Consider the following 24,780-nt stretch of genomic DNA (forward strand, 5'->3'; position numbering starts at 1 on the left):
GGCAATAAGCTATTGAAACGATGTTATGTCCCATAGGTATTGTCATTTAATACAAACCAACCAGTGACTAGTTGTTATTTAAGATTAAGCTGGCCTTGTGCCAGCACGGGCTCTTGCTCGTAGAGCAGCCCGTATAAAAGTGACTAGAAAATGGGGCTACTTTTATTGTATACAAATTCGCTACATATACAGCAACTTCTCGCTACTTTTAAGAATCCAGATCTGGCAACACTGGATTGGTATTCTTGCGTTGTCGCTCGCCACAAACACCTACCAGCCAAAACAAACCTCCCGTTGAATGACCACTGTCCATTCACAGAACCTCTCGCTGCTGACATTCCTTCATTTTGGCGTATATATTCCGTCGTATGGTGTCATAGAGTGGACATAAGGTAATTACCCAGCGTGTACTTATACTAATGCTTTTCTGCGTGGTGCCCTTTTTTCGTAATCGCAAAGTAGTTAATAGAGAAAGGTGAAAATAAGGTAAATGTCTTGTGTTTACGGTAGAGACAACCAGCGTGGACGAGTCCAGGCAACGAGAGTGAAACAAAGGGATAAAGGTAAACTTTAGGCCTAATAAGACAGTGTAATCCATCACAAAATCATGTCGAAAGAAAGCAGCGTAACCATGACATTTCCTTGATTAGCTTCTAGCCTAGTACTTAGGACCTTTGTATTGGTCAACGAGATCGAGCTGAAATGTGGAACAGTAGGTAGCCCTATGTTTAGAGGTTAGCCCAGGTCAGCTGGTGGGAGAGTCAGCTGGGTTAGGACTGCTGCATGGGTATAATTCTAAGCCCGCATTCCGCGGTAAAGTAGGCTATGGCAGTTGACGTTATCCTATGTTATTTTACTTACTGTAATTAAACAGTAGGTAATTTACGTTTGAAGACTAGCCTACGTAGTACATGATGGTACAGTAAGTTCCAGAAGTGAAGCGACAAATTTCAGAACTGATCGTATTTCTTTGGAAACTCGTGGGGTTGCCAGTTAGTATATTTTACTCCAATTATTGTCATTCTTTTTATCTAACAATACGTATCGGTGATTAATTGTAGAAGCACAGAAATTATTTCCCCAGTGAATGATCAATGTTTGTTCAATAATTGTTTATTAAAAAAAAACTCATTTCCCCATAGAAACATCTGTGGCTCTCAGTGTGTGATATCAAGTGTTCACCAATGAGTGGCAGCAGGAACCGAGTGCATAAGCATTGCCTAATATGATTGCAAATTAACTTTACTACTATAGCTTATATCGAAAGTTATTATGATGTCTTTTGATAAAGCACAAAGAAGTTTAGTATCTGATTAAATGAAATATAAATAAGACACAAGTTGGTGTAAAAAAAAAAAAAAAAAATCCAAGTTATATGCGCGGTTAGCATTGGCTACATGGTTAAGCCTATTCAAGAATCAAGGAAATATATTTTCCAGCTTGTTAGTTAATAATTTCATCTAATTCCTCAATTGTGCAAATCTTTGCTTGATTGAAGCGTTCAGGGTCGCATCAAACAATTATTTTCGTAGGTTTCCACCCTTTTTTGCAGTGCTAGTAAGGAGACTATTTTTGTCCATACGATCCGGAGTGTGAATATGCTTGGCGAGCATTATTTTAATTCGAGTATCTCCTGTTATGCTCTCTCTCTCTCTCTCCTCTCTCTCTCTCTCTCTCTCTCTCTCTCTCTCTCTCTCAGGACCTTTTTATCTAGTCAGGAATAACCAGAGGCCTGTTTTAAGAATCGAGCACTAGGCCTATTGGTCCATGCTCGGGTACTTCTATATATAATATATATAATAATAACTATCTATATATATATATATATGATATATATATATATCTATATATTATATATATATATCTGCAAAAAAATCATAAATTTATGTTATACAATACTAATGCTTGACTGGATCGAATTGATTACTGGTTGCCCGTGGAAATATGAATTTGGGTGATATCACTCCCTTATGATACGCCCACTTACGCACATTCAGTCTTAAATTTCATGGTTGGAATGATTGGAAGATTTGAGTTAAAAGGTTGAAGTGAAAAGGTGGAGTTAGGTTTGTGGGTAGAGGTAGAGGGTGAGGCGGGGTTGTTGGGGTTGGGGTCTATTGTCTCCTTACTTAACCAGGTGATAATTTTTGAGGGTGTTCTGGTTGCTTGCGACCGTCTTTCTTATTTTTTATAGCGAGTCTGTTTCCTAGGTGCAAGGACAGATCCTGGTGTCGGTCCTAATGGTTCTACTTTTCCCTAAATAACAGACAGTGGCCCTGCATTGTAAGCCTTGCTATGCCCAGAACTAGGCCTAGTCACCTGAAGGTAGCAGCAGCGGTTAGAGCCTTTCTCAAAGATGGTATTTTATGCTCGGACCTAGAAGATAAAATCAGAACTACCAACCACACCCAACTTCTCTATTGAATCTATGTGCATTCATGGTTGATTATGTTTAATGTCGCGGAGATTTTCCTTTTACATTCTATTGATACTTGCATGGTTTTATGCATCTTCGCTAAAATAATTGATAATACACTATGATATGAAATGTTTGTTTCCACATTGCTCGAAATATACATTGGTAACGTTGTTAATTCTATGTTGAACGAGAATTTCAAATTGTTTCATTTCTATAGTTTGAAGTAATTACTATACTTTAAAATAATAACTATTACAGTAATTTTTTCTTATGATTGTTATAAATATCATAGATTTGATATTTGTGCATCATATGTTAGCTTTATTTTGCTTGATAGAGCTTTCACTGTAGCAAAAAAATTAATTTTTCAGCTAAGAGTTGTAGTTGCCAGTTAGTGAATTTCGAACGAAATCCTCTGAAAATTGTCGCTTCAGTTTTGGAACTTACTGTACAAGGGGTGGTATGTACTGATGTACAGAGTTCAAAGGTACCTACTACCTAGGTAACAGATTAGTTCCTACAGTCTACCAGCAAAATATTACCTTAAACTCTTGTAAAGTAAGTAAAATTACATAGAAAAACGTCAACTGCCAAAATCTACTTCGACCAGATAAACAATCTTCAAAGTTTTGGTTCGGGACCAAGAAACGTAAACAAACTGCCATAGAATAAACAACCGCAGATGATCCATCGTCATCGCGCTGGCCAGGCCTTATTCACTCTATATTTAATTGGTGAAACAAGAATACAATTACAACTTCAAGCATACCATTCAAAATATTGAAGTTTCGTCAACATTATGTGATATGGGGTAAACAACCGCATGGCCTGGCTCAACCCACCGACGATCACTGCATGCCACCCTCCGAAAAAGTACTTAGGCTAGCCTATAACGCGTCCTGACACTGGAGATGGGCATCAGTCGCGACTTGTTGTTGGTGAGAAACGGAGCTAAAGACCTCTAATCTCCTTTTGAAGTAAGTAGGCTATTTTCTCCAGAGTTAGAAATTAAGGCCATATTTAAAGCTTTAAACAGAGGGTAGTGAAAAGGGTGGCCAACGCAGTGCAAACTTCACCAAAACGCTTTCGGAATTTTTACTTATAACTCGAAATATTTAGAAGATTGACTCCATCTCAATGTTTGCGGTGTCGCTTGTGTCAATAAACTTCCCATTCCTGTGCTAAATCCGCACACCACTTGTACCCATGGATGTTGGGGCACTTTCATCACAACAATCAAAACCCTGACCTCTAACCAGCACTTATCGAAAGGGAACTACGGCATTCTTTGCAGCGTTTTGCGCTCTTCTTGTTTATCTGTGTTGTCAATTGGTATGTGTTTACCCTCCTAACGGAGTATGAGTCTTACAGAAAACCGGGGAAATAAGTGAAATTAACGGATCTATTTGTAGTATATATACATATTACGGCAATTTTATCATTACTGCACTAGTATGACAACTAGAATTCATGAAAACAGTTTGTAAATGCATCGGCGTATGTGGGATGCTCCACTAGATTGGCAACAATGAATAATTTTTCCTCGCGTCGTCTGCTCGTAAGTATACATCCGAAATATTTGTAATTTTTTGGGGTTAGTTTGGTTGCAAAAAAGGGATAATAGACATGAATTAAATAAACATTTTGAAGTAAAGTTAAACTAAATAATGAGTAAAGTAAACAATTAAGGGAATAAAGCTTTGCACCCATAATCAGTGTTGTTGTCTGCTGCTCGTAACTGTGATTGCGGAGTGAGTAATTAGGAACCAGGAACAGCAACATGGTTCAAGTGCAACGTGGAGTGAATTAAGACCACAATGTGTATACTTACGATCAAATAACCACTGCGAAGTTTCAGTTGTGATGGCAGTAAGGATAAAACCACCTATTACAAGGTAAAAATGTATGGTTCCGATAAGTAATACAAACCTTTCGGTCCTTGAACAATAGGAATATACTTCGGTGTAGCTGGAATTTCGGCCATTGAATCTTGAACAAGGTGGTTAAGCAGTAACTACTGTGGAGCAGGCTAGCCTGCCCAGATGTAAACACTCCACTTTACTTTCGGCCGTCTTCCGAGGAAGATGTGTGTTTATGAGCTCCGGCTGTGTTTGTGAGCTCCGGCTGACTGGTCGTTAATCTTTTTTCCCGGTGGGATCCTTTTGGTTTATTTTTCGTATTTAAATAATTATGCATGTACGGTGTTTGATTTTAATACTAAACAAAGGTTTGTCCTTGGTTTTTCAATTAATATACAAACCCACTTTTTGTGATAGCCTTTGTAACCGCCCCTCTACTTGTAGTATTAAGAGCCAGCGGCTAAGGTATGCCTACATATTTACATTCTTTCGCCCTTTAACACTGGCTCAGACCTGCATGAGGACGAGATATGTATTTATCGTGAGGATGAGACATGTATTTAACGTAAGTGATTTGATCCTGTAACGGGACATGTATTCATCCGGAAATTACGCTTACGCTTGGGAATTACCAAGGGAACTTCAAGGTTTGTCCGTGTTTTGTTGTTATGGTAATTTCTCTTCTTCTTCCTTTCACTTACTATTGGAAGAAGGTAGAAGGATGGGCGTGCGGTGCTGATGTTGGGGGATCTCCTCTCACTTCAGAGGGCGGCGCCCTTGGATGTGTGAGGAGTATCCTCATTACTTTAATATTTTTTTCCTTATTTTACAGACTAGTGGTAATTGTGTTTTCAGCAGTATTGGTTGGATGCTCTTCGTATTGGTGATCCTAACCTTGGAATTATACCTATGACTCGTAGCATGTTGCGTACTGATCCTCGAGTGTTTGTACCGATCCCCTGCTGATAATCATTTTCATTACGACTACTACCCGGGAGTTATGTCACTGGGAATGGGGCACGTCTCTCCTTCTTCGGGGAGGAAGCAGACAGGGACCATGGAGGTACCGGCCACCGCTGGTTTCTCCTCTCCCGGTTCCGAAGGTTCCACCTCCGGACCGGGAACCGTCTCGGCCGCCCGAGTGACCGTACAGCCAGGGTCCAGACTGCGGAGTTCGCTCACGGTGTCAGGACCCAGGCACGGAGCGGAAGATGGTTGGAGTCGCTCGGGCGACTCTCGCCAGACCGGCAATTGCTCTTGCAGTGATCGTCTGGTGCCCAGGGTTGACGTGACATTCCCGCGGGTCCAGGCATGCAGAGAGCGGTGGAGGCGGGCCATCCAGCCCTCTTTTAATTAATCCTTTTTATTTGCGATGAATCTTACCTACTGTTAAATTAGCTATATCTCCCCGCCGAATAGGCGAGTCAGCATTTAAAAAAAAAAAAGTTGAATGGCTGCCCGGATGACTGTCTAGTTTACCTGTTCTCCACCAGGTGTGTTTCGAATGTTTTAGCTCGTCAGAATTCTCCTTGCCGCCATTGCGGCTGGGCGATTATTGGTATTCTATGAAGTTTGGCTGTTTTACACCTTTTTACGGTATTGTAATTTCATTTTCCTAGGATATCTTCCAGCGGAAGTAAAACCAATAACATCAGGCTATGTAGGAATGTTTTGGTGTAACCAGGATGGTGAAATTGGAATTTGTTCATGAAACTTACCTGTCAGATATATATATAGCTGTATTCTCCGACGTCCGACAGAATTTCAAAACTCCCGGCACACGCAGTGGGCGGGCCTAAGGTGGTTAGTAACCCCATTTCCCGCCGCTGGGTAGGCGGTATATCAGAATCATTCCCATTTTCTATTCAGATTTTTCTCTGTCGCGGTAGTGAAAACACCTGTTTCCACTACCTCCGCCTAGGATTTTGAAACTTCATTAGCCGCTTAAGTATCCTACTTATTTTTTGATGATTGACTTGGATTTTGTGGCTAGGCATACGCTATCATAAATTAATTAAAATTTTTTCATTGCATATGATATCTGAATCTAGTTAGCCTAGTTTCAGATTTTGTTGTCTGCAACGGGTAAGGGGAGGCTACCGAAACCTTCGGTAGACACTCGTTTAGTATACATGACGTTTACATGTTTTCTTTGTTGAGAGATCAATGTAATTAGTGTAATGTTGACTGATTCCGAAAGAGACGTATGATTCGTATGTACGCAAATTAGAGCGTGATAGAATCAGAGGTCTTCCTCCACAGTAACTACGAAGTTAGGATAATGAACCTACTACCTCCAGTAGACTTTATTTTTGCCTAACCTGTGGTATGGCTTACGGGCCTAGAGGAAGTTCTGTGAGAAGTAATGCCCTTTCTATTATTGTGGATTACATCAAGTAAGCTTGAAAAAGTGCTCGCTCTCCAATCAGTGTTGTGAGTGTAGTGATGTTGATTTTGCCCCTAGTGTTGTGGAGGGGGCGTCAGATCGGTCCTATAACGCCTCTAGGTCTAAACCTCTGTCGGACTCCCAGGACCAGGGAGGGGCAAGTTGAAAACCGAAGGAGGGTTACGGGAACCCCCCCCACCGATCTGGCGTCCCTTCGGCAGGATAAGGCTGCAAAGATCGTGCACGTGCACGAATCATGAAAGATTGCTTCTCGTCCTCCGAGGCGTCCTCCCCGCAAGTTGGAGCTCTCGGAAGGACTCGCGCCCTCTAAGAAGCTTTAGAGAAGAGGACGCTTCACGTCCTCTCTCTCGTCAGGAGGGAACGTCAGATCCGCCCCATAACGCCTCTAGGCCTGGACCTCTGTCGGACTCCCAGGACTAGGGAGAGGGCATGTCGAAAGCCGAAGGAGGGTTACGGGGAACCCACATCGATCTGGCGTCCCTTCGGCTTGACTTAATATCGATAAGCGTGACAAAGACGCAAAATGTCGCACAGCGGCTGTCGTCTTGGTCAAGAGATTAAAAATGTCCTTAAGGCAGGACCCTCACAAGGATGCCTTTCGAGACATTCAACGCTCTATCGAGAGGAAGGAACGTCTTTACTCTTGTAGCAAGGATTGTTTTCTTGCTTTCCAAGACGCTCCACCTTCACAATCTGGTACGAAACAGGAGAAGAAACAGGATTGAAAGCACCGTCTTCTTCTCAAGGAGATTTCGCCAATTTGGTGGACGCTCCAAGGAGGTCTTATTTGTCATCGGCTAAGGTTTCCTCCTCCCCTCATGGCGCTATGTATACGTTATGTGACGTTCGCTTTACTACGAAACGGGATATTGTTCAAGCTCAAAGATTGACGTCCGGCAAGCTGATTTGCATAGTCAAACAGCTCGCCAAGACGCATCTTACTCGTCCCTAAGGGACGCTCTGTCAGCGGACAGAGATGACACTGGACAGACTATCCTAGTTTTCGACAGGAGAAGGGCAAAGAATTCCTCATACCCAAGAACACACAGGCGTCCTTTTAAATGCCCTTCTGCAGTGTCGATGAGCGTGACAAAGACGCAAGATGTCGCACAGCCGGTCCGTCGTTTTGTCAAGAGTGGCGAACGTCCTTAAGACTCGTCCTGATGACGATCACCGTACTTATGCTTAGGACGCTCGACGTTTCATGAGCGGCTCTCTCCCTCGCCAGGAAGCCTCTCAAGTTACTCGGGTTGACGCACGTCATTCACTATGACGCTTCCCTTGATGTTCGTCGCTCTTCTATTCCGGACGCTCTTCAAGACGCTCAAAGAATGCAATCAGGACGTTCGGCAAGCACCTCGCGACGATGCCTTTCGGAAACCCGCTCGGCGTTTCCTTTTTTGAGCGCGTGTCTTGGATATGTTCATTTGCATTACTAAGACGCAAAATGTTGCACAGGCGGCCACCGTCTTTGTTAGAAGGTAACGAAAGTCTTTAAGGCCGTCTTGGAGACGATAGCCTTACGTCCTTCCTATAGTGCTCTCACACTTCAGGAGCAGTGTGCGGCTCTCCAGGACGCTTTTCGGGTGGCCTTTTCAGAAGACGCTCGACGTCATAAACATTGATAAGCTTTTTGGAAGGAACGCTCGAGTCTTACACATCTGACGCTTCGCCAGGACGCTAGCGAGGACGCTCGCCAGGACGCTAGCGAGGACGCTCGCCCAGGAGCTACGGAGGACGCTTTGAAGACGCTCGGCATCCTACACGTCATGACGCTCGGTAGAGGCACTTGCCAGGACGTTCTTCAGAACGATAGGTATGGGCGTCCTACGCATCAAGACGTGCGCAGGATTCCTGCAAGAACGCTCTTGTCAAGATGGCGTGTCGTAACGGGTATAGGAAGGAGTTTGGTCTCGTCAAGATGTCTACTTCGCTTTCTACGAAGGGAGCGTTCAATAGAATCCATCACTTGATGAATTCCAGGAAAACTGTAAGCAGATTTCGGTGTCATAAAACGCCTCGTCTGCTTTCGGGATTGCGCTGCCGAAGGGGAACATTAAGGTCCTTCCTGTCGTAAGCCCAGTCTCTAATCAGGAATCCTGCCCCTTCCTCGATTTCTGCGGGAATCGGGAAGGCTATATGCTCGAATTCCTGGATTACTTTCCGTCATGCAATTGGGTTAGTTCTCATTGACAAGGTTCTTAATAACATTTTATCGCATAAGCGGATAAGTAACAAAATTTCGAAAGAGCTCTCATTCATTAGTCAGAGGCTCATCCAGGAAAAAAGACTTATAGACTACGTCCATGAAGTCTTATGTCAAATATCATAAGAAGCTTGAAACTTTCCTTTTCGATCTTCGGTTCTCACTTGAGGATTTCCATTTGAATAATATTATTCCTTTTCTTGGCAAAAAGATGAAGACAGTCGATTTCCATTCTCTCTCTCTTCCTCGTCGAGGAGGAAAGAATGTAGTAGAGAATTAGATGTTCAAGTGACTGCAATACTTAGGTATTTTATCTTCGCGTCATATTACTAATGAAAGTCAGTCATATACGCATATCGTGGTTACCTCTACAGATGGCAACCGAAAGGACTGTTATTTTAAGTGTATTTAATCGGTCCTTCCTGCAAACTTCCAGGAGTTTCCGGTGTAAGGACAATGCTTGAAGGTATTGTTACAACAACACCAACTCAGCTTCTGCATGTAGCGAATTATGTTTCGCTTAAATATGCCTGCTTGAGAATTTTCTTATGATCGATAATAGTAACGAACCTATTCCTTCGTAGAAGAGAGTAGCTGGTAACTCAGGCAGAATAGTGCGAAACGAGAGGTTGCTGTCATTGTGGATGACGCAGTATATTTAATCGGTACTCCCGGCAACTTTCCAGGAGTTTCCGATTTAACATTTGGTTAATTAAGCGTAATGTTACGACAACACAAAATCAGCTTTCTGTATTAGCGAATTCTGTTTCGCTTAGATATGCCAACTTGAGAGTTTCTGTTCAAATAATGGAAAATCTATTCCTTAGATGATAGAATAGCTGGCAACTCGGCATAAGACTGCGAGAAGGTGAACATAAGCTGCTGCCTGTAACTGTCACAGTGTCTCACACTGTCACCAACTCAGTGTTAGGTAGCTCGTTGTACTGCTCAGTCGGTTACGTCTCTCTCTCCCGCGGGATTGATTTACGAACCGTATCTCTGCCCTACAATCATGACTTTCGCCTCGGGTTGAGGGGATTTCTGGTAATCATGAATAAACGACTTCCTTTTGCTAAGAAAGAAATTTTCAACAGAGATATCTCTTAGACATGTTCGGCGCTGCTTACCGCACTGTAACAGAATTCTGTACGAGTCTAACCGCAGCATAGCACTATAATAATGCTCTCCTGCTTATGCAAAGCGCAGCCTTATTAGGGAAGGAAGCATGCTTAGTGAGGGAATGGATGAGTCTGCTGGGGACCATTTCCTCGCTGGAGAAGCTTGTTTCCCTGAATAGACTGCAATTCAGACCTCTACAGTTTTTCCTACAGGAGAACTGAAATAACATCAAAGATCTAGAGATAATTCTAAACGTCTCTCAATGGGTTAAGGATCACCTCAGGTGATAATGAGAGGGAGCCAGGCATCCGGACAGAGGTCCTGGCACATAATCTAAAAGAATTGGAAGCAATTTGGTTGGCTCTCCAGTTCCTCGAATAGGGTGAGGTTTGGTCGAGTGGTCCAAATCATCTCAGATAATTCCGCAGCTCTCTCATATCCCAAGAAAAGAGAGATGGTTATCGGCATAGGCACGGAACGTAACGATCCTTAAGAGGTTCGTTACACGATTGGCACGTCCGTGCGGATCTTCTCGATCGACGGCAGCAACTACTGACGTTTGACTTTTGAGTAATCCTCGCTTAGAAGTATGTCGAGAGTTGTGGAGACTTTGGGGAGGGAGTCCTTTCGTAGATTTTGCAATATTGAAGACGAAGAAGCTTCTCTACGTTTGCGCCCTTATTCTCGATCCGAGAGCGGTAGCAATAGACGCCATCCTATAGTATGGAATGGGGATAGTTTGGTTAGCCCTTTTCCCCTATTCAAAAGCTTAGGAAATGTAATAAGATAATCGCTGGCGTCAGAGGGATTGAGAAAGACGCTGATCGCCCCATGTTGGCCTTCGAGAGGCTGGATTCACAGAGGTCACGTCCTTCAGAGAGCACTTTCCAAGACCCTTCCCTGAGAGAATCGGTCTACTCTAACAGCCTCACTTCGAGAGGTACCTAAAATCTCTCCGCTCTGAGTCTGAATGCGTTCAGACTGTCAAGAAGCGAGAGGATCTTCAAGATTAATTGCAAGTCTCATTGCCAAAGCAAAGCAGTGCTGCATATTTTGCAGTGTACCAATCGGAGTGGGCCGTTTCTGGACATAGGGCAGGAAGGAATGACTGTTCTGTTCCTCCACCTCTGACCTCTGTGAATTACTTTACCGCCTTCCCCCATTCCGTCTGAAGTATGGGATAAGCTAGCAGTCCCAACTATGTAGAATACGGAAATATGTTGACGGCCTCTAGGCTCAGAGATTCGGATCTGTCAAACAACAAAGCCCTTCACGATCTTTGAGGTCTGTGGAAATCTTGAAATTTTTTAGATCGAAGCTTCCGGCATGGAACGTAGATGTAGTCTGAAGTTCCTGATGTCAAAGCATTTCGAACCTCTCCTTTCTGTAAACTTAATACACGTAACCAGAAAGGCTAATTTTCTAAACCACTCTAGCTGCGGCAAAGATGGTAGTGAGGTTTTAGCCATCATCAGAGGTTTGGCTTTAGAGGACATAATTCGGTGTCCTCTAAGCCTTCCGTTCTTGCTAAGAACAAAAACCCGTCTAACCCTTGGCCCAGAGACCTGGAGATCAAGGGGATGGCACAATTTTTGTTTGGAGGCAAGAGCCACAGAGAGTCCTGTGCCCTGTCGGGACTCTCAAGTTTTATCTTGATAAAACTAAAGAAAGTCGAGGTCATTCGGACAATCTGCGGTGTTCCGTAAAAGACCAGACTTGCCCATGTCGAAGAACGCCCTGGCGTTATTTTTAAGGAGTCTTTCTAAGAGGCCTCATTCGTCATGTTTGAACAAAGATTTGAAACCTTTAAAGTAAATGCTCACGAGGTGAGGGCGCGGCCTCGGAAGCATTTCAACAGAGCATGACACTCGTAATATCCTGAGTGCCACGTTTGAGCGAAGCAACTCTGTGTTCGCTTCACACTCCCGACGGGATGTGAAGACGACATATGAGATCTGCGAGTCAGCTAGGACCATACATATCCAGTTAGAAATATTATTGGAGGCAGGAAGCAGCACGAATCCTATCCTATAGAAAAGGGATAGGTGTGCTTTTAACTTTGAAGGGTTGGTCGCTTGAGGCGCTTTCCCTTTCGTTAGCCTAGAAGTTATGGGACTAACTTCGATAGGTTAGGTCAGGTGGTGGTTTTAGCTTCGTTGCCCTCACAGTATGGTCAATATGGTCTAGTCACATTGTGGTCACGCCCCCGTTGACAGATTCATCTAGAGCGCACCAACTACACAGGTCACTACCTTGTTGGCAACTCTAGTAAAGCAAAAGCAGACTTCGGTGACAGTAATCAAGAAGTCAGCTATGCTAACAGGTAAGGAATCAAGATGTCAATCATCTGCACTTGAGGTGTTTCCTAAATCCTTCTATTCTGTCCCTTCCCACCTCCAATGGTGGGATTCAGCTATATATATATCTGACAGGTAAGTTTCATGAACAAAATGTTATTGTTATGATACAATAAAGTTTGTTCATACTTACCTGGCAGATATATATATTAAAGTACCCACCCACCTCCCCTCAGGGGACAGTGGTATGAAAAATCTGAATAGAAAATGGGAATGATTCCTGATATCCGCCTCCCAGCGGCGGGAATGGGTACTAACCACCTGGCCGCCCACTGCGTGTGCCGGGAGTTTTGAAATTCTGTCGGACGTCGGAGAATACAGCTATATATATATCTGCCAGGTAAGTATGAACAAACTTTATTGTATCATAACAATAACATGTTTATCAACATTCCTTTGTACTGGTAGGGGTACAGGGTGTGATTTTGGAACTACTAGATATGAAGAATGTAGGGAATTGTTCTGAGAAATTTATGCCTGAATATGTCAAATATAGGAAGACTGGAACTATAATAGATTGGGAAAGCAATTAGTTAGATTAGGGCTTAAACCTGTCAGGCTATCCCTACTCAGACTAGGCATTTTAGTAGGCTAGTATTGACTTCCATTGTAGCTCCGTCTTCTACTCCCCATTCGGTTCAGGAAAAGCGTAACGAGAAGTTAGAACATTAACCTATTTTTAGTTCTAATACAATTTGAACTTAGTTCGTGACGGGAACGTTCCGAATCCCTCCAGTGTGCGCTCATTTTCGCGTTCTCTGTTAGAAGTAAGGTGTTGGTGCCCTCGTCAGTGATTAGCCCGGAGCCTAGGACTGCCGCTACAGTTGGGAAACGTCTGCTGCCAGGGAACCGGGTTGGTTCTCGGGACGATGGGATTCTGTGCCCTCCAATACCTACTTCGCCCTTTTCATGGTCTGAATCTTGTTTAAAGCGTTCGCCAAAGGACCTTTAAAGAGTTCGCATATGGAACGTTTCGGTAAGCGTTAATGCTCGCTCCGTAGGTGCATTCTGTCGTCTTCAACACCTAGCACCTAGTTTAAGGTGTTAGCATGCATAGGATTAATGATACTTGATATAGGTGTAGACATTTTTTTGAGATGATAATATATCTTAAGCGAGTTTTACACGTTTAGATATGTCAACTCGATCGACTGTTTATCTCTCATGTTTTGGTTATTCTAAATTCTTGTATGCTAGCATATTCCTTTTTCTTTGTAATGCTTGTGTTTGTTCTTTGCGCGCTTCCTCTTCGGCTATCAGCAAATCTCTTACTACTGGCTCGATTAATGTTTCTCTTTCAAGTCTACACTGTCTGTAGTATCTACAGTTCTCGCCAAGTTAGATATTCTAGCTTCAGCGATTTCTTACTTAGTTTCATATAGGAATGCTTTCAAGTTTGTACGATCGCTTTTGGACGAGGCGGGAGCGTTTTTGTAACTCCTCTCCCACCGCTTTCCACTTTTGGCGCCTTGGTCTCTCTCCTCTTGTCGACTCATGGGGACTGCGGACCAGGTTTCCCAGACACGCGATAATTATTGTACGAGTACGGTAATTTGACCATCTGTACGATAAACGATTATTAATCAAAATACGATAATTTGAAGAGATTGGGTACGATAATTTGGTCTGATTCATCGGGGAACTCCGCAGGTCCCTCTGGACAGGTGCAGTTGGGCCATGTTGGTACCGTAACTGCCCCAACTTCGTCCTGGATGGAGGACCTGTCGGTTGTCCTGAGGAAGCTGGCGAAGAGGAAGTCCAGGAAGAAGAGGAAGGTGTCGTCTTCTTCTGCTGCCTCTTCCCCTTCGACTTCAAGGCCCCTCAGCTGAAGAAAAAGATGGCCTTGCCCCCCAACCCCAACAAGTCTCACACAGAGACTTTTAAGGGTCTATCTTGCTCCAGTGAGACTGGTGGATCTTCCACTGGTCTTCCCGTTCCTCCGGAAATGGGGACCGTAGGGGCACTGGCTACGCTTGTACCTCCTCTCACGGCTCCAGAGGTTCCACCTCTGGATCAGGAACCGTCTCGCCTGCTCGCACCGAGTGTACGGTCACCTACGGGTGACCGTGCAGCCAAGGTCCAGACTGCTGAGTATGCTCACCGTTTCAGGACCCAGGCACGGAGCGGAAGGATGGTAAGAGTTGCTCAGGTGACTCTCACCAGACTGGCGATCGTCCGCTACCCAGGGTTGACGTTCACGTAGCGAGGCTGGGAAGAGGTCCCCCCCAGGTCACCAGGTCCAGCCTCGCCTGGACCTGGTTCAGCCTCGCCTGAGCCTGGTCCAGTCTCGCTGGACCTGGTACAGTGGCGGATCATGAGGACGATGCTTGCTCTCACCGCGTTAGTGGACACTACCAGTCACCCGACCGTCGCTCCCACCGGGACCAGACGGCTCGCACGACTGGTAGCAGCTCCCCTGACACGAGACTGACGCTACCGTCCTCAGTCCAGCGCTTCTCCACAAGGAGACCGCTGGTCCAGACCTGCAGCTCGATCGCCACTGTGGGTTGGTGATCGCCTGCAGTCCTCCCAGCCTACTGGTTCTGCTGGTAGGCAGGGTAGGAATGTCAGGTCTCCCTCACCTGTCCCTTCAACCTCCTTGGTCTACACCGGGAGGAATGAGGCAAACAGGAGTGACCATGGTGAATGCACTTTTTACCATCCGGCCATGAGCCTGGTTCGGTCTTGGGACCAAACAGATCTTACGCTCAAGTGGTTGGAGGAGATCGTGGGGACTGGCGAGGACAATGATGTTCTAGACTCACAGAATGACCATCACCGCTGTTCACCTGGACCGCGCACGCAGAGAACCGGTGTTTGCTCCCCCTTCGGTCCTCTTGAGAGGTTTCGGCCTCGACGAGGACTGGGATGCATCGGAGGACAGTATCTGCTCTCTCCTGTCAGGTGCACGCTCAGCCCCACCCAGACGACAGTCACGGTAGCGGCAGACTTTCCGCCTACGGTACGAGTTTCGTAACCCTCCTCGGGAAAACGTTTTCTCCAGATGGTAATGTTTTCCTAGACTCTGAGCAGGCATCACTGCAGGTTGATGGCTGCCCGTAATTGCTTCTCCGACTGCTAGTTCAGCTGGCAAGGTGAGCAAGAGCGTCCAGTCTTCCTCCCCTATTCCCTCTCTTCCTATGGCTGCGACGGGAATGGGAGGGATCCTGCAGAGCGTTCTCCGTAGGATTCCGCATCAGGGACTGCGTTCCTGGAGGGACCTCCGGGTCCTACCATACGTAAGTCCCCGTCGTTGAGGAAGAATCTTGCCCATTCCTCCTCGATTTCTACTGGGAATCGGGAGGATCACCACCCGATGATTGTCTGACGAAATTTTGGGGGTGCTTAAAATTCTTTGGAGTTTCTAGCACTCCAAGTGTTTTTGTCTTCTACGATCTGCAAACATTTGGGCGAGACCACGGTCCAGAGTGGGCGAGATGAGAATTCCTGTAATTGTTACTACGATAATCGGGAATCTCGCCAAATGCTCGAATTCCTGGAATTTCTAGTGTTCGAAGTACTGCTGCTGAAGGAAGAATATCTTGGAAGGGGCTCAGCCTGGATGGACCTGACGGTTCGTCGCCTCAGTAGGCGGTCAACCCCGGGATAGAGAAGAACAGGCAATAACAGTCAATCCTCCTCTTTTTTTTTTCCTTTCCCTTTTTTTTTACTTCTTGGTTATAACCAGAAGAAAATGAACAAGGGAATAAGAGGAATTCGGTGGAGTTTGACTCCTTGGAATTCGAACTGAGACTATGTTTTTGGTTCAATCCCAGGATTTTACTGAACATACGTCAATCCGTTCAGAATGTATAGCACCGAGAGTTTGAATGCCTCTCCAGTGCTACTGTTTTGGGAACATCCAGTTCGGCTTGAATTAGTTGTCTTCGGTATCCTGTTATCACCGTAGAGGTCGTCCTATGGGTAAACTTCACCTTCGCTCTCTTCATTAGAGAATGAAGGAAGTCGGCTTCCAGTCCTTATTCTTGTTCCTTGAATGGAAGAGAATTTAGGCTGGAGGTCTATGTACAGGAACCTACAAATATACTACGTTTATTTCTCTCGTGACATGCTTCTGTTACCAGTTGAATTGTCCGAGGTGTAAGCACATACTGTAGTTAACTCTACGGGTATGTGACCGAGACTAATAGTATCTCTTAATTGAACTACAACTTGCAAGCCTCCCAAGAGTTACCAGTTTCAATTTTGAGATACTGGTGGTATTGTTTACAACAACAACACCAAAGTGTTTGCATTCACCGAAATCCGTTTCGGTTAAAATGGAAATGCTCGACCATATTTTCTTGCACTCGATGGTTCTAGCCGAACGCATTCCCGTTGAGAGAATTTTCATACAGAGATATCTCACTAGACTCGTTATCATCTTTCTGTTTACCTCATGGTAACAGAAGTCTGAAGCCTAGTCTTTTGCATCATCGCACCTGCCGCTGCGATGACACAGAATGATTTTTTCAGACATCTGAGTTTGTCTTCTAAATACATCCCGTAATTCGTAGGTGTGCAATTATTCTTTTTTCACCCCGAATTGTAGATGAATAACAGAAGACTTCACCTGTTCCCCGCCCTGCCAGCTCTATTCCAGTAGGAGAATGTCCTCCCTCATCCAGCCCATGAGAAGTGGTTCTTCAGGCAGTACAATCCATGTGTTTTCATTACTGAAAGGCGCTCCGCTTTCATTGCAAACTCCAACTTCTCACCGAACAGCAGTGAAATAGTGGTTTAGCGTTTTCAATCCTCAGTAAAACAACAGGGATTAAGCCGTCTTCACTGGTTGATGTCATCAACGGGACTTTTTCTACATTCAGAATCTTGAGAATTAACTCCTCTCAATTCAGCTGTGCAGACATAGGTCCGCATTCACCTTAGTCTTTCACTGGCATATAGTATTGTTTCTCCTTAGTTGAGACTCGACTACTATGAGAACTCTTGCCATCAGGGACCTCAGTCTCTAGAAGGCAGTTGACTTTCGTCTGATGTGCGCATGCTTTGAGAGAATCATCATCTCGTCTCCCAACATTGGTGGTGAACAATATAGACCATTTGTATGGTTTCTTGGCATAACCCCTCAAAAGGCGAGTGTCATGGGACTACGTCTCGGATACATGACTGCTCACCTTTCATTGAGCGCAGTCAGTTGGGAGCTGTTGAAGAGTCTGAGACCGTCATGAGCTACGCTGTGTACTTTGTATTGGTTGATCCAGATCAGTCATTACTTTGTCCTATTGGCATGTTCCTGTACCCATAAGGATCGACACCCACCATTGAGTCCTGATGCCTTCATCCGCTGTGGAATATTATGAGACCATGAGAGACTTCTCTGCAGTTGGATAGTCCAGTGGATGGGTACTTGTCATCACTCCGAAGAATATGTCGGACAGGAGGGTAGATAAGGTCATTGCGACCATATTTATCTTACCCTTCGGGCCTGCCCACAGGTCCTTGGAACCTCATTTCCTTGGACCAGTGGTGGATGCTTGCAGGTTGTGTTTGCTTACCCAACTCCTTCAAGAGGACAAGTTGCATCTCGCCTATGGTGTGCTGTTCTAGAGGTAAGAAGGATGCGAGAGTGTCTGGCCTCTCCACCTTCCCGACCTCGTCCTTCCACTCCTCTTCCTTCGGGTTGAGGATAGGACTCGAACTAACACTGGCTGGTCGGACGATTGATGCGGTAAGCTTATTCATAAAGCATTCTTTTTATGTTTCTTATCAGAATCATAGAAGCAATCCCGCTCCTTTTTTCCATTTTTCGGATGAGTTACGATTCCTCACTCATTTCGAAAAGGCCCAGAAGTCTGACTCTTGATCATGCAGCTCCTTTACTCCAATCAAGTTGTCAGAGGCAGGGCACTCCTCCTTGCTCTTACGGCCAGGAGGAGTAGCCTAGGTGTGTAGAACTCCAGTCAGTTCTAGAGGCTCACTCAGATTCCTCCCACTAATCAGTGAGTCTTCCTCATGTAAAGGACCAAGGATTTGTATATCGTGTAGGAACAATTCACAGTTTTTGGAAGAAAATTGAATTTTTCCTTACCATACAAACCTGAGATCCTTTACATATATGCCCACCTCATGCCACCCCTCAATCTGAACCTGGGTCGAGAGGCAAAGTGGAGTGTTTACACCGGGCAGGCTAGCCTACCTGCCTGCCACACTGTAGTTACTGCCTAACCACCTTGTTCAAGAATTTAACAGCCGTAATTCCAGCTACGCCGAAAGTAATTCCTTATGTAAAGGACCTCATGTTTGTATAGCTAGGAAAAATACAATTTACTTCCAAAAATTGTGATATTTTGTGCAATTTGTATTCCTTGAAAATGAAGGGACTTCTATAACTTTTCTAAAAATATTGTGGCTCTATATGAATAACTTCTTGGGTTGGATTTTTAAACAAGCTTTATTTCAGTATTTGCCATTTACCCCCCCTTCGAGGCTGACTTATTTGGTGCCAAAATTATTCTTGTATCATTGTTGAATTGTTAATGCATTAATAGTTTTATCATTATTGCTACTGACACTTATTTTTTCAGGAGGAGCAAGAAAATTACAGTACTTTCAGAAAGTGCATGACCAGTGTGAGCATTGAGTAGGTGTAATGTCCATCAGTTTAATGAAAAATGACAGAACAAGGAAGGCCATGGTGGAATACATCAAAGGTAAATGGGTCTGTATGCAGTGGTTTGGAACAGAGTCCATCTTCAAAATCCAGTACCATGGTGTCAAAACCTGGGAAGTCTCCAGCGATTTTGGTTAAAAAAGAACCTGTAAACTCATCTCCCCCATCTTCTTTATGTAAACCTCCAAAATTCTCACCAGTGCTCTTTCCATCAGTCAAAAAATCTTCAGTCATAAATTCTGTTGTGAAAACAGAACCATCTGACATTAAAAGTGAACCAGTGGCATATATTGAGCGTGCCCTTGTGAAAGGAGAATTTCCTCATGATTTTAATTGGCCTCAAATAAAATGGGAACCTCTAGTTATACAGAATCATATAAAGAATGAAACAAAGCAAAACCATTACATCCCAAAGCCTTTGTCTGAGATGGAACTAAAGCTCAGGAATACAGCACCACAAAGAAGAAACGGGCCCCCTCCAGATTGGCATTATATATATACACGGGACATCCATGAACCACATGGTGCATCAAGTAAGTTCTTTCTGTGTTACTTTTAATACTAACCCTTTTAGTCAGTAAGTAAAAGTTTGATAATTATTTGTCTTGGAGATACGTTTTTAAAGAATATTCTTTCACTTAAAACAATGTTTCTCTCTTACCCTTAGAGATACATTTTTAAAGAATATTCTTACACTTAAAGCAATGTTTCTATCTTATCCTTCAGTCTTCCATTAACTGATGGTTTAATTTCATTTGTTACTCTACATGGCAGAATACCATAAAGTAACTCTGCAACTTAAAAGATGCTTTTGGGGTCTTGTGCCTCTTCAGTAAGCAAGTTTGCTAAGTAACAAAGACAAAGACCCAGTCTCACACCCTGCACTTGAATATTTCTAGATATATTAAAGTTAACAGTAATTCCACATGTTAGTAGTATAAACTAACTTGACTTTACATTTGAAGTTCAGTTTAAGAGATATATAAAAGAAATTTTCACATCCAAAGTGGTAGCATAGCAAAAAAATAGGTTTTGACAGAGGAAAAACCTATTTTTATATAAGTAACATACCAAGTAATTACATTGCTATTATTTCTACTCGTGTAGCAGCTCAAAATTTAAAAGCTGCGTCAGTACGTACTTCTGTTGTTTTCGTGTAGGCGACAGCCCCACCCACTATTGGGGGAACAGTAAGTAACAACACAGCAAGAGGGCTCAATTCATTTCTGCCAGCCTTCGAGTAACATTTCTCTGTTTTGAATTCTCTCATCTATTTCTGGTTTGTATTAAAGGATCTTCTGAAGTATTCCTACATATGTATAGCTTCTATTACAAGCACTAGCTTAGGTGTTTATAACCAGTTTAGTTGGACTTACTTGTGACTTCATTATGTCTGATTGTAGTTCCTATAGTATTAGGTACTGTCAGGAGACTTACTAAATCTACTTACGACTCCCATACAATCTGTACTAGCTGTAGGTAACATTCATGTTTGAAAGAGAATACATGCAATGAATGTAAAGACTGTAGTGGAAAAAATGGAAGATTTTGTAGTCCCATCTAGACAAACTCGACATGGATAGGAAGCAGAAAGCAGCAGTTAGGGAATGTAGCTGTGATTCTACGCCTAACCTTAATGCTGAAATCTTCCTCTTCCTTCCATTCCTTCCTTCCCCTTTTTCAGCATTGTCTCCTACCTCTAGTCCTCCTACCTTTGTACCACCTACTCCTATAACTGGCTCCCATGCTTCCGACCCCAATGTCATTGCCAGTCTTGAAGGTAGAATTGATAGTAAGTTTAGAATTGATGTCAAGTTTCTGTGGCAGAATTAGGAGCGTCCGTCCAAAGCACCAGTGAGAATGGTTTTTAGTGAAAAATAAAAAAGTGAAGTTTAGTACCAGCAGAAAAGGTGGCTGCCATCCCACCAGCTCTCCTACACTGTCACACTCCCCTGAACCTGGGAGAAGACATACCGGAGGTTCAAGGGAGGCCGATGGGGTTTGCTGGCTTGTAGACACCCCCTCAGTCTGGTCTGTAACTTAGGCTACAACTACAGATAAACATTGTGAAGGCGTCTTGGTTAATGTAAGTGAGTTATCTTGTGACTCGGAGAGTTGAGTCCATCAACAGGTACCGATGGTGTTTTCCAAGGGATTCTCGCCCTTTGAAGAGACGTTTGGAAGTGCAGTGCTGGCCTAGCCTGCAGTATCCTTCTCCCAAATGTTCGGACACAGTTGGCAAGTGCCCAGTACCAGATGAGCATTCGACACCAGCTGAGCATTCAGCCCCAGCCGGGCGCCCAATTTCTGCTCTTCCTTAGAACTTTTCAACACTTTAGTCTACAGACCCATCTTAGCACCCTTAGCACGATTTGTCTGCACCATTGTTAGTACCGTTTGTGCCCTCGGCCTCCTTTCATCATGGTAGCTGGTAATTTCCTCCTTCAGCTCTCATTGGTTCCACAGTTTGTAGCCTGTCCTTAGAGGCACTTTTGTATGCTCTAGCAGTTGTTTTTCTCCATCTGCACAATGTTGACTTTTGGTACTCAGGTGGTTACTCCGAGTGTGGCTTCTTCCTTTCCTTCTGCTTCTTTCCCAACTTTTTCCCTATTTCTGTTCCTCCTCCAAGGTGTTCAATGTGAGTTCGCCCTTGATCATAGTCACTGGCTGGTGTGGGGGTTTTGCAGTCTAGTAAGACTGGCTCAAGGTTATTTCATCATCTTTGGTTGGTAAGCGGTCTGCGCAACAGGATGCGGTTGGCTCTTATGGGTGGGCGTTAGTCTCCCAGGGATTACGTCATCGTCACTGGGTGGTGCGGGTTTGCGCAGTTGAGTGAGACTGGCTCAGGATATGTCATCGTCTTTAGTGTGTACACGATTTGCGCAACCTGGTGCGGTTGCCTCTTGAGGTGGGCCTTGGTCGCCCAGGTGGTCAGCCGAGGTGTTATGGCATCGTGTCAGGGTGGTGCAGTATTGCACAGTCGATTGTGACTGGCTTAGGAGTTTATCATCGTCTTGTTGGTATAGCGTTGCGCAACCGGTTGCGGTTGGATCAGGCATGTTGGGGTCATGTATGTCTGTTGTGGGTATCACTCAAGTGTAGTAAGTTCCGGGTTATTGGGTGCTGCTCTTGCGGGTGTTCAGGCTTCTCCTTTTCCTGTTCCAGTGCGCTCGGAGAGGACTGACATCCGGTACTAGTTGTGGGGTTTTATTTATCCAGCAAAGACAAGCAAGTATAAATGGACGGTAAACTTTGTCCTTTCTTTCTGTCTGCAGTCCTAGGCTCTGGAGGAACCTACCCAATTAATTTGAGTAAGGTTTGTTAGTTGTATTCAACTAAACTATTAGTCTCTCAAAAACAAGTAAGCTAATCTGGTTTCGGCCAATTCGGGCAGGATTGGGGGAGGACGACTCTAGGTTTGCATCACTTATGGGATCCAGTAGGCTAGATTCAACCTTGTTTCTAATTTGAATGGGTTTTTATGGGTTAGCGGGTAACCCTTCTGCCGGTGTCAGAGTTCCACTCGACGAATCTGTTGAGGCTCTTCTTTCTTGGCTGCCTTCATCAATTCGTGTGATAGGGGTTAAATACTGTGAGGCTAGTATTTGGAAGATACCTTTCTTAGCCAGTCGGAGGCCTTGTTTCCACTCTATGTGGATGTTGTCTGAATTGAGGGGTTTTTCTCAAACATGGTGGGTAATACTCCTTCTGATCCTAATGGTGACACCCTCATCACTTCAGTTTCAATGGGGTTGGCATACTGAACTAACATTTTGGATGGCTATATAACGTTCTTTGTTAACAAGAGGAGGGACTTCCTTTTTAAATCATCTCCCACCTATCTGGACATTCATAAGAGGGTTCTGTTGAGGGCGCCTCTTGTTCTCTGCAGCAGTCTTTAAGAGAACAAGATGTCTCCTTATTGGTTAATTTTGTGTCATCGTCATCATAAGTAGAGTCACAGCAGCATTGTTGGATGATAGTATAGCATGTGACAAATCTCAAATGCTGCTGTGTCCCATTCAGGCTCTTAAAGTTTATTTGTCATGTACTGAGGAACTTTTCCTCGTCCAAGAACCTCATTTGTGTCCATCTTGTTCCCTTTCCAAAAATGTGATTAGTTTCTTCTTGCAAAAGGTTATTAGTCAAGCATTGGTTGGTTCTTCATCGCATTCGGAACCTTCGAGTTGTTCTTCACGTCCAAGGGCACTTAGTATTGGTGATGGTTACTCCTTCGGCTTTCTGGAGGAAATTTTTGGTGTTGGCGACCTTGGAGGTGGCTAATTGGGAGTTAGTGTTGGTGTTCCCAATGCGCTATCTTAGGGATTTTCAGTTTCTTCAAGGAAAGGTTACTCTCTGGGTCCTGTTGTTGCAGCCAACTCGGTTCATAATTAGCTTGGTATCGTTAGGGTGTTGAAAGTTTAGGTTGTCAGTGGTAGTCTGTTGGTCAGGATTTAGAAGGAGTGTATTGTTCTTTTTGGCTCTTAAGGTTAGGGAGATCCCGATAGTCATGTTGGAGTGACATTTTCAGCACAGTCATCTGTGTCAGTGAGTTAGTCAACTAGGTGAGGAATTTTGCTTTTACCTCCATGCATAACAGGTATAGAATACCACATGGGAGGCACTTCTGACTCAGACGATACCTTAGACGCAACGCTAATGTTGGGGTACTTTCTCTGAAAGCATCCTCGCTTACCAAGTTGGACAACTAGGTGAGGAAATTTGCTTTTACCTCCATGCATGAGAGGTATAGAGGTATAGAATACCTCATGGAAGGCACTCTGACTCAGGCGGTAACTAGATCACACTGATGTTGGGGTAAACATCTCTGCAGGCATCCTCACCTACCAGTTGGACAACTAGGTGAAGAAATTTGCTTTTACCTCCATGCATGAGAGGTATAGAATACCACATTGGAGGCATTTCTGACTCAGATGGTACCTTAGACTCAACACTGGCATTGTAGTACTTTCTCTGCAAGCATCCTCACCCACTGAGTTAGATAACTGGGTGAGGACACACATTTACACATAGTAGGTTGATAATGAGTTACCTGCATATGCTCCATAGACAGGTCAGGCTGAATTAGATTGATTCCACCTCCATTAAAATTTTGTTAATCGGGCAAATTCAGGTGTCCAGGGATTGTATTGCAATAAGTATTTTTCACAATAAAACTAATACGTATTGTATACTTACCTGAACACCTGAATGATTCCCACCCTCCTCCCCACTTCAATTTGAGAGTGAATGAATCAGTTGAGGTTGTCGGCCTCTAACGGCCGGTATTTGCAGTAGCATTGCCAACGGGACCTTGAGTAACTCATTTGACTAGATTTTACCTGCAGCGTTGGTAGCTCTGACAATTAAAATTAGCCACTTTGTGGGGATACAGTTCGGGCTAGTCAGTGACCAGGGCTAATTCAGGTGTTCAGGTAAGTGCTGCAGGAGCCCACATCTCTGCCAGTTCACTAAGTAGACCTCTGTTGTTCGAGTATTTCACCGCATATCTGTTTACGTACTTTGTGTCTTGTTTGTAATTTTTGTGCATATTTTTAATCGTGTCTTAAGATGCCTCCTAAATGCCCTGCTGGCAAAGAGCCTAAGCACCAGAATGAGGTCATGATGCTTAGGAGAAGATAGCACTACTGGAAATGTTGAAGGAAGGGAAAAGTTATGCTGCAGTAGCCCACCATCCAGTACATCAAGAAGAAAGAGTTGGTGATAAGCTTCTGCGGTAGTGCCAAAACAGTTTCCATTGTGCAAGATAGAAATCATTGTA

The 24,780-nt window shown here is 44.1% G+C and overlaps 1 protein-coding gene across 3 annotated transcripts in view; it reads left to right on the plus strand.

The window, feature by feature from the left end:
* The first annotated feature begins 237 nt into the window (after positions 1-237).
* The window catches only part of LOC135197231 (uncharacterized), an 83,237-nt gene continuing 58,694 nt past the window's right edge, over positions 238-24,780 (plus strand). Inside the window, exons 1-2 of one of the 3 annotated variants that reach the window (XM_064224314.1) lie at positions 238-392; positions 18,913-19,531. In XM_064224314.1, the coding sequence (XP_064080384.1) occupies positions 19,000-19,531 (532 nt within the window). In that variant the 5' untranslated portion in view covers positions 238-392; positions 18,913-18,999. Of the gene's footprint in view, positions 393-482; positions 564-18,912; positions 19,532-24,780 lie in introns of those variants that run through there. The other 2 variants (XM_064224315.1, XM_064224316.1) reach the window with 2 other exon arrangements.

The sequence above is a fragment of the Macrobrachium nipponense genome, chromosome 18 (assembly GCF_015104395.2).
Source record: "Macrobrachium nipponense isolate FS-2020 chromosome 18, ASM1510439v2, whole genome shotgun sequence".
Classification (NCBI taxonomy): Eukaryota; Metazoa; Arthropoda; class Malacostraca; order Decapoda; family Palaemonidae; genus Macrobrachium; species Macrobrachium nipponense.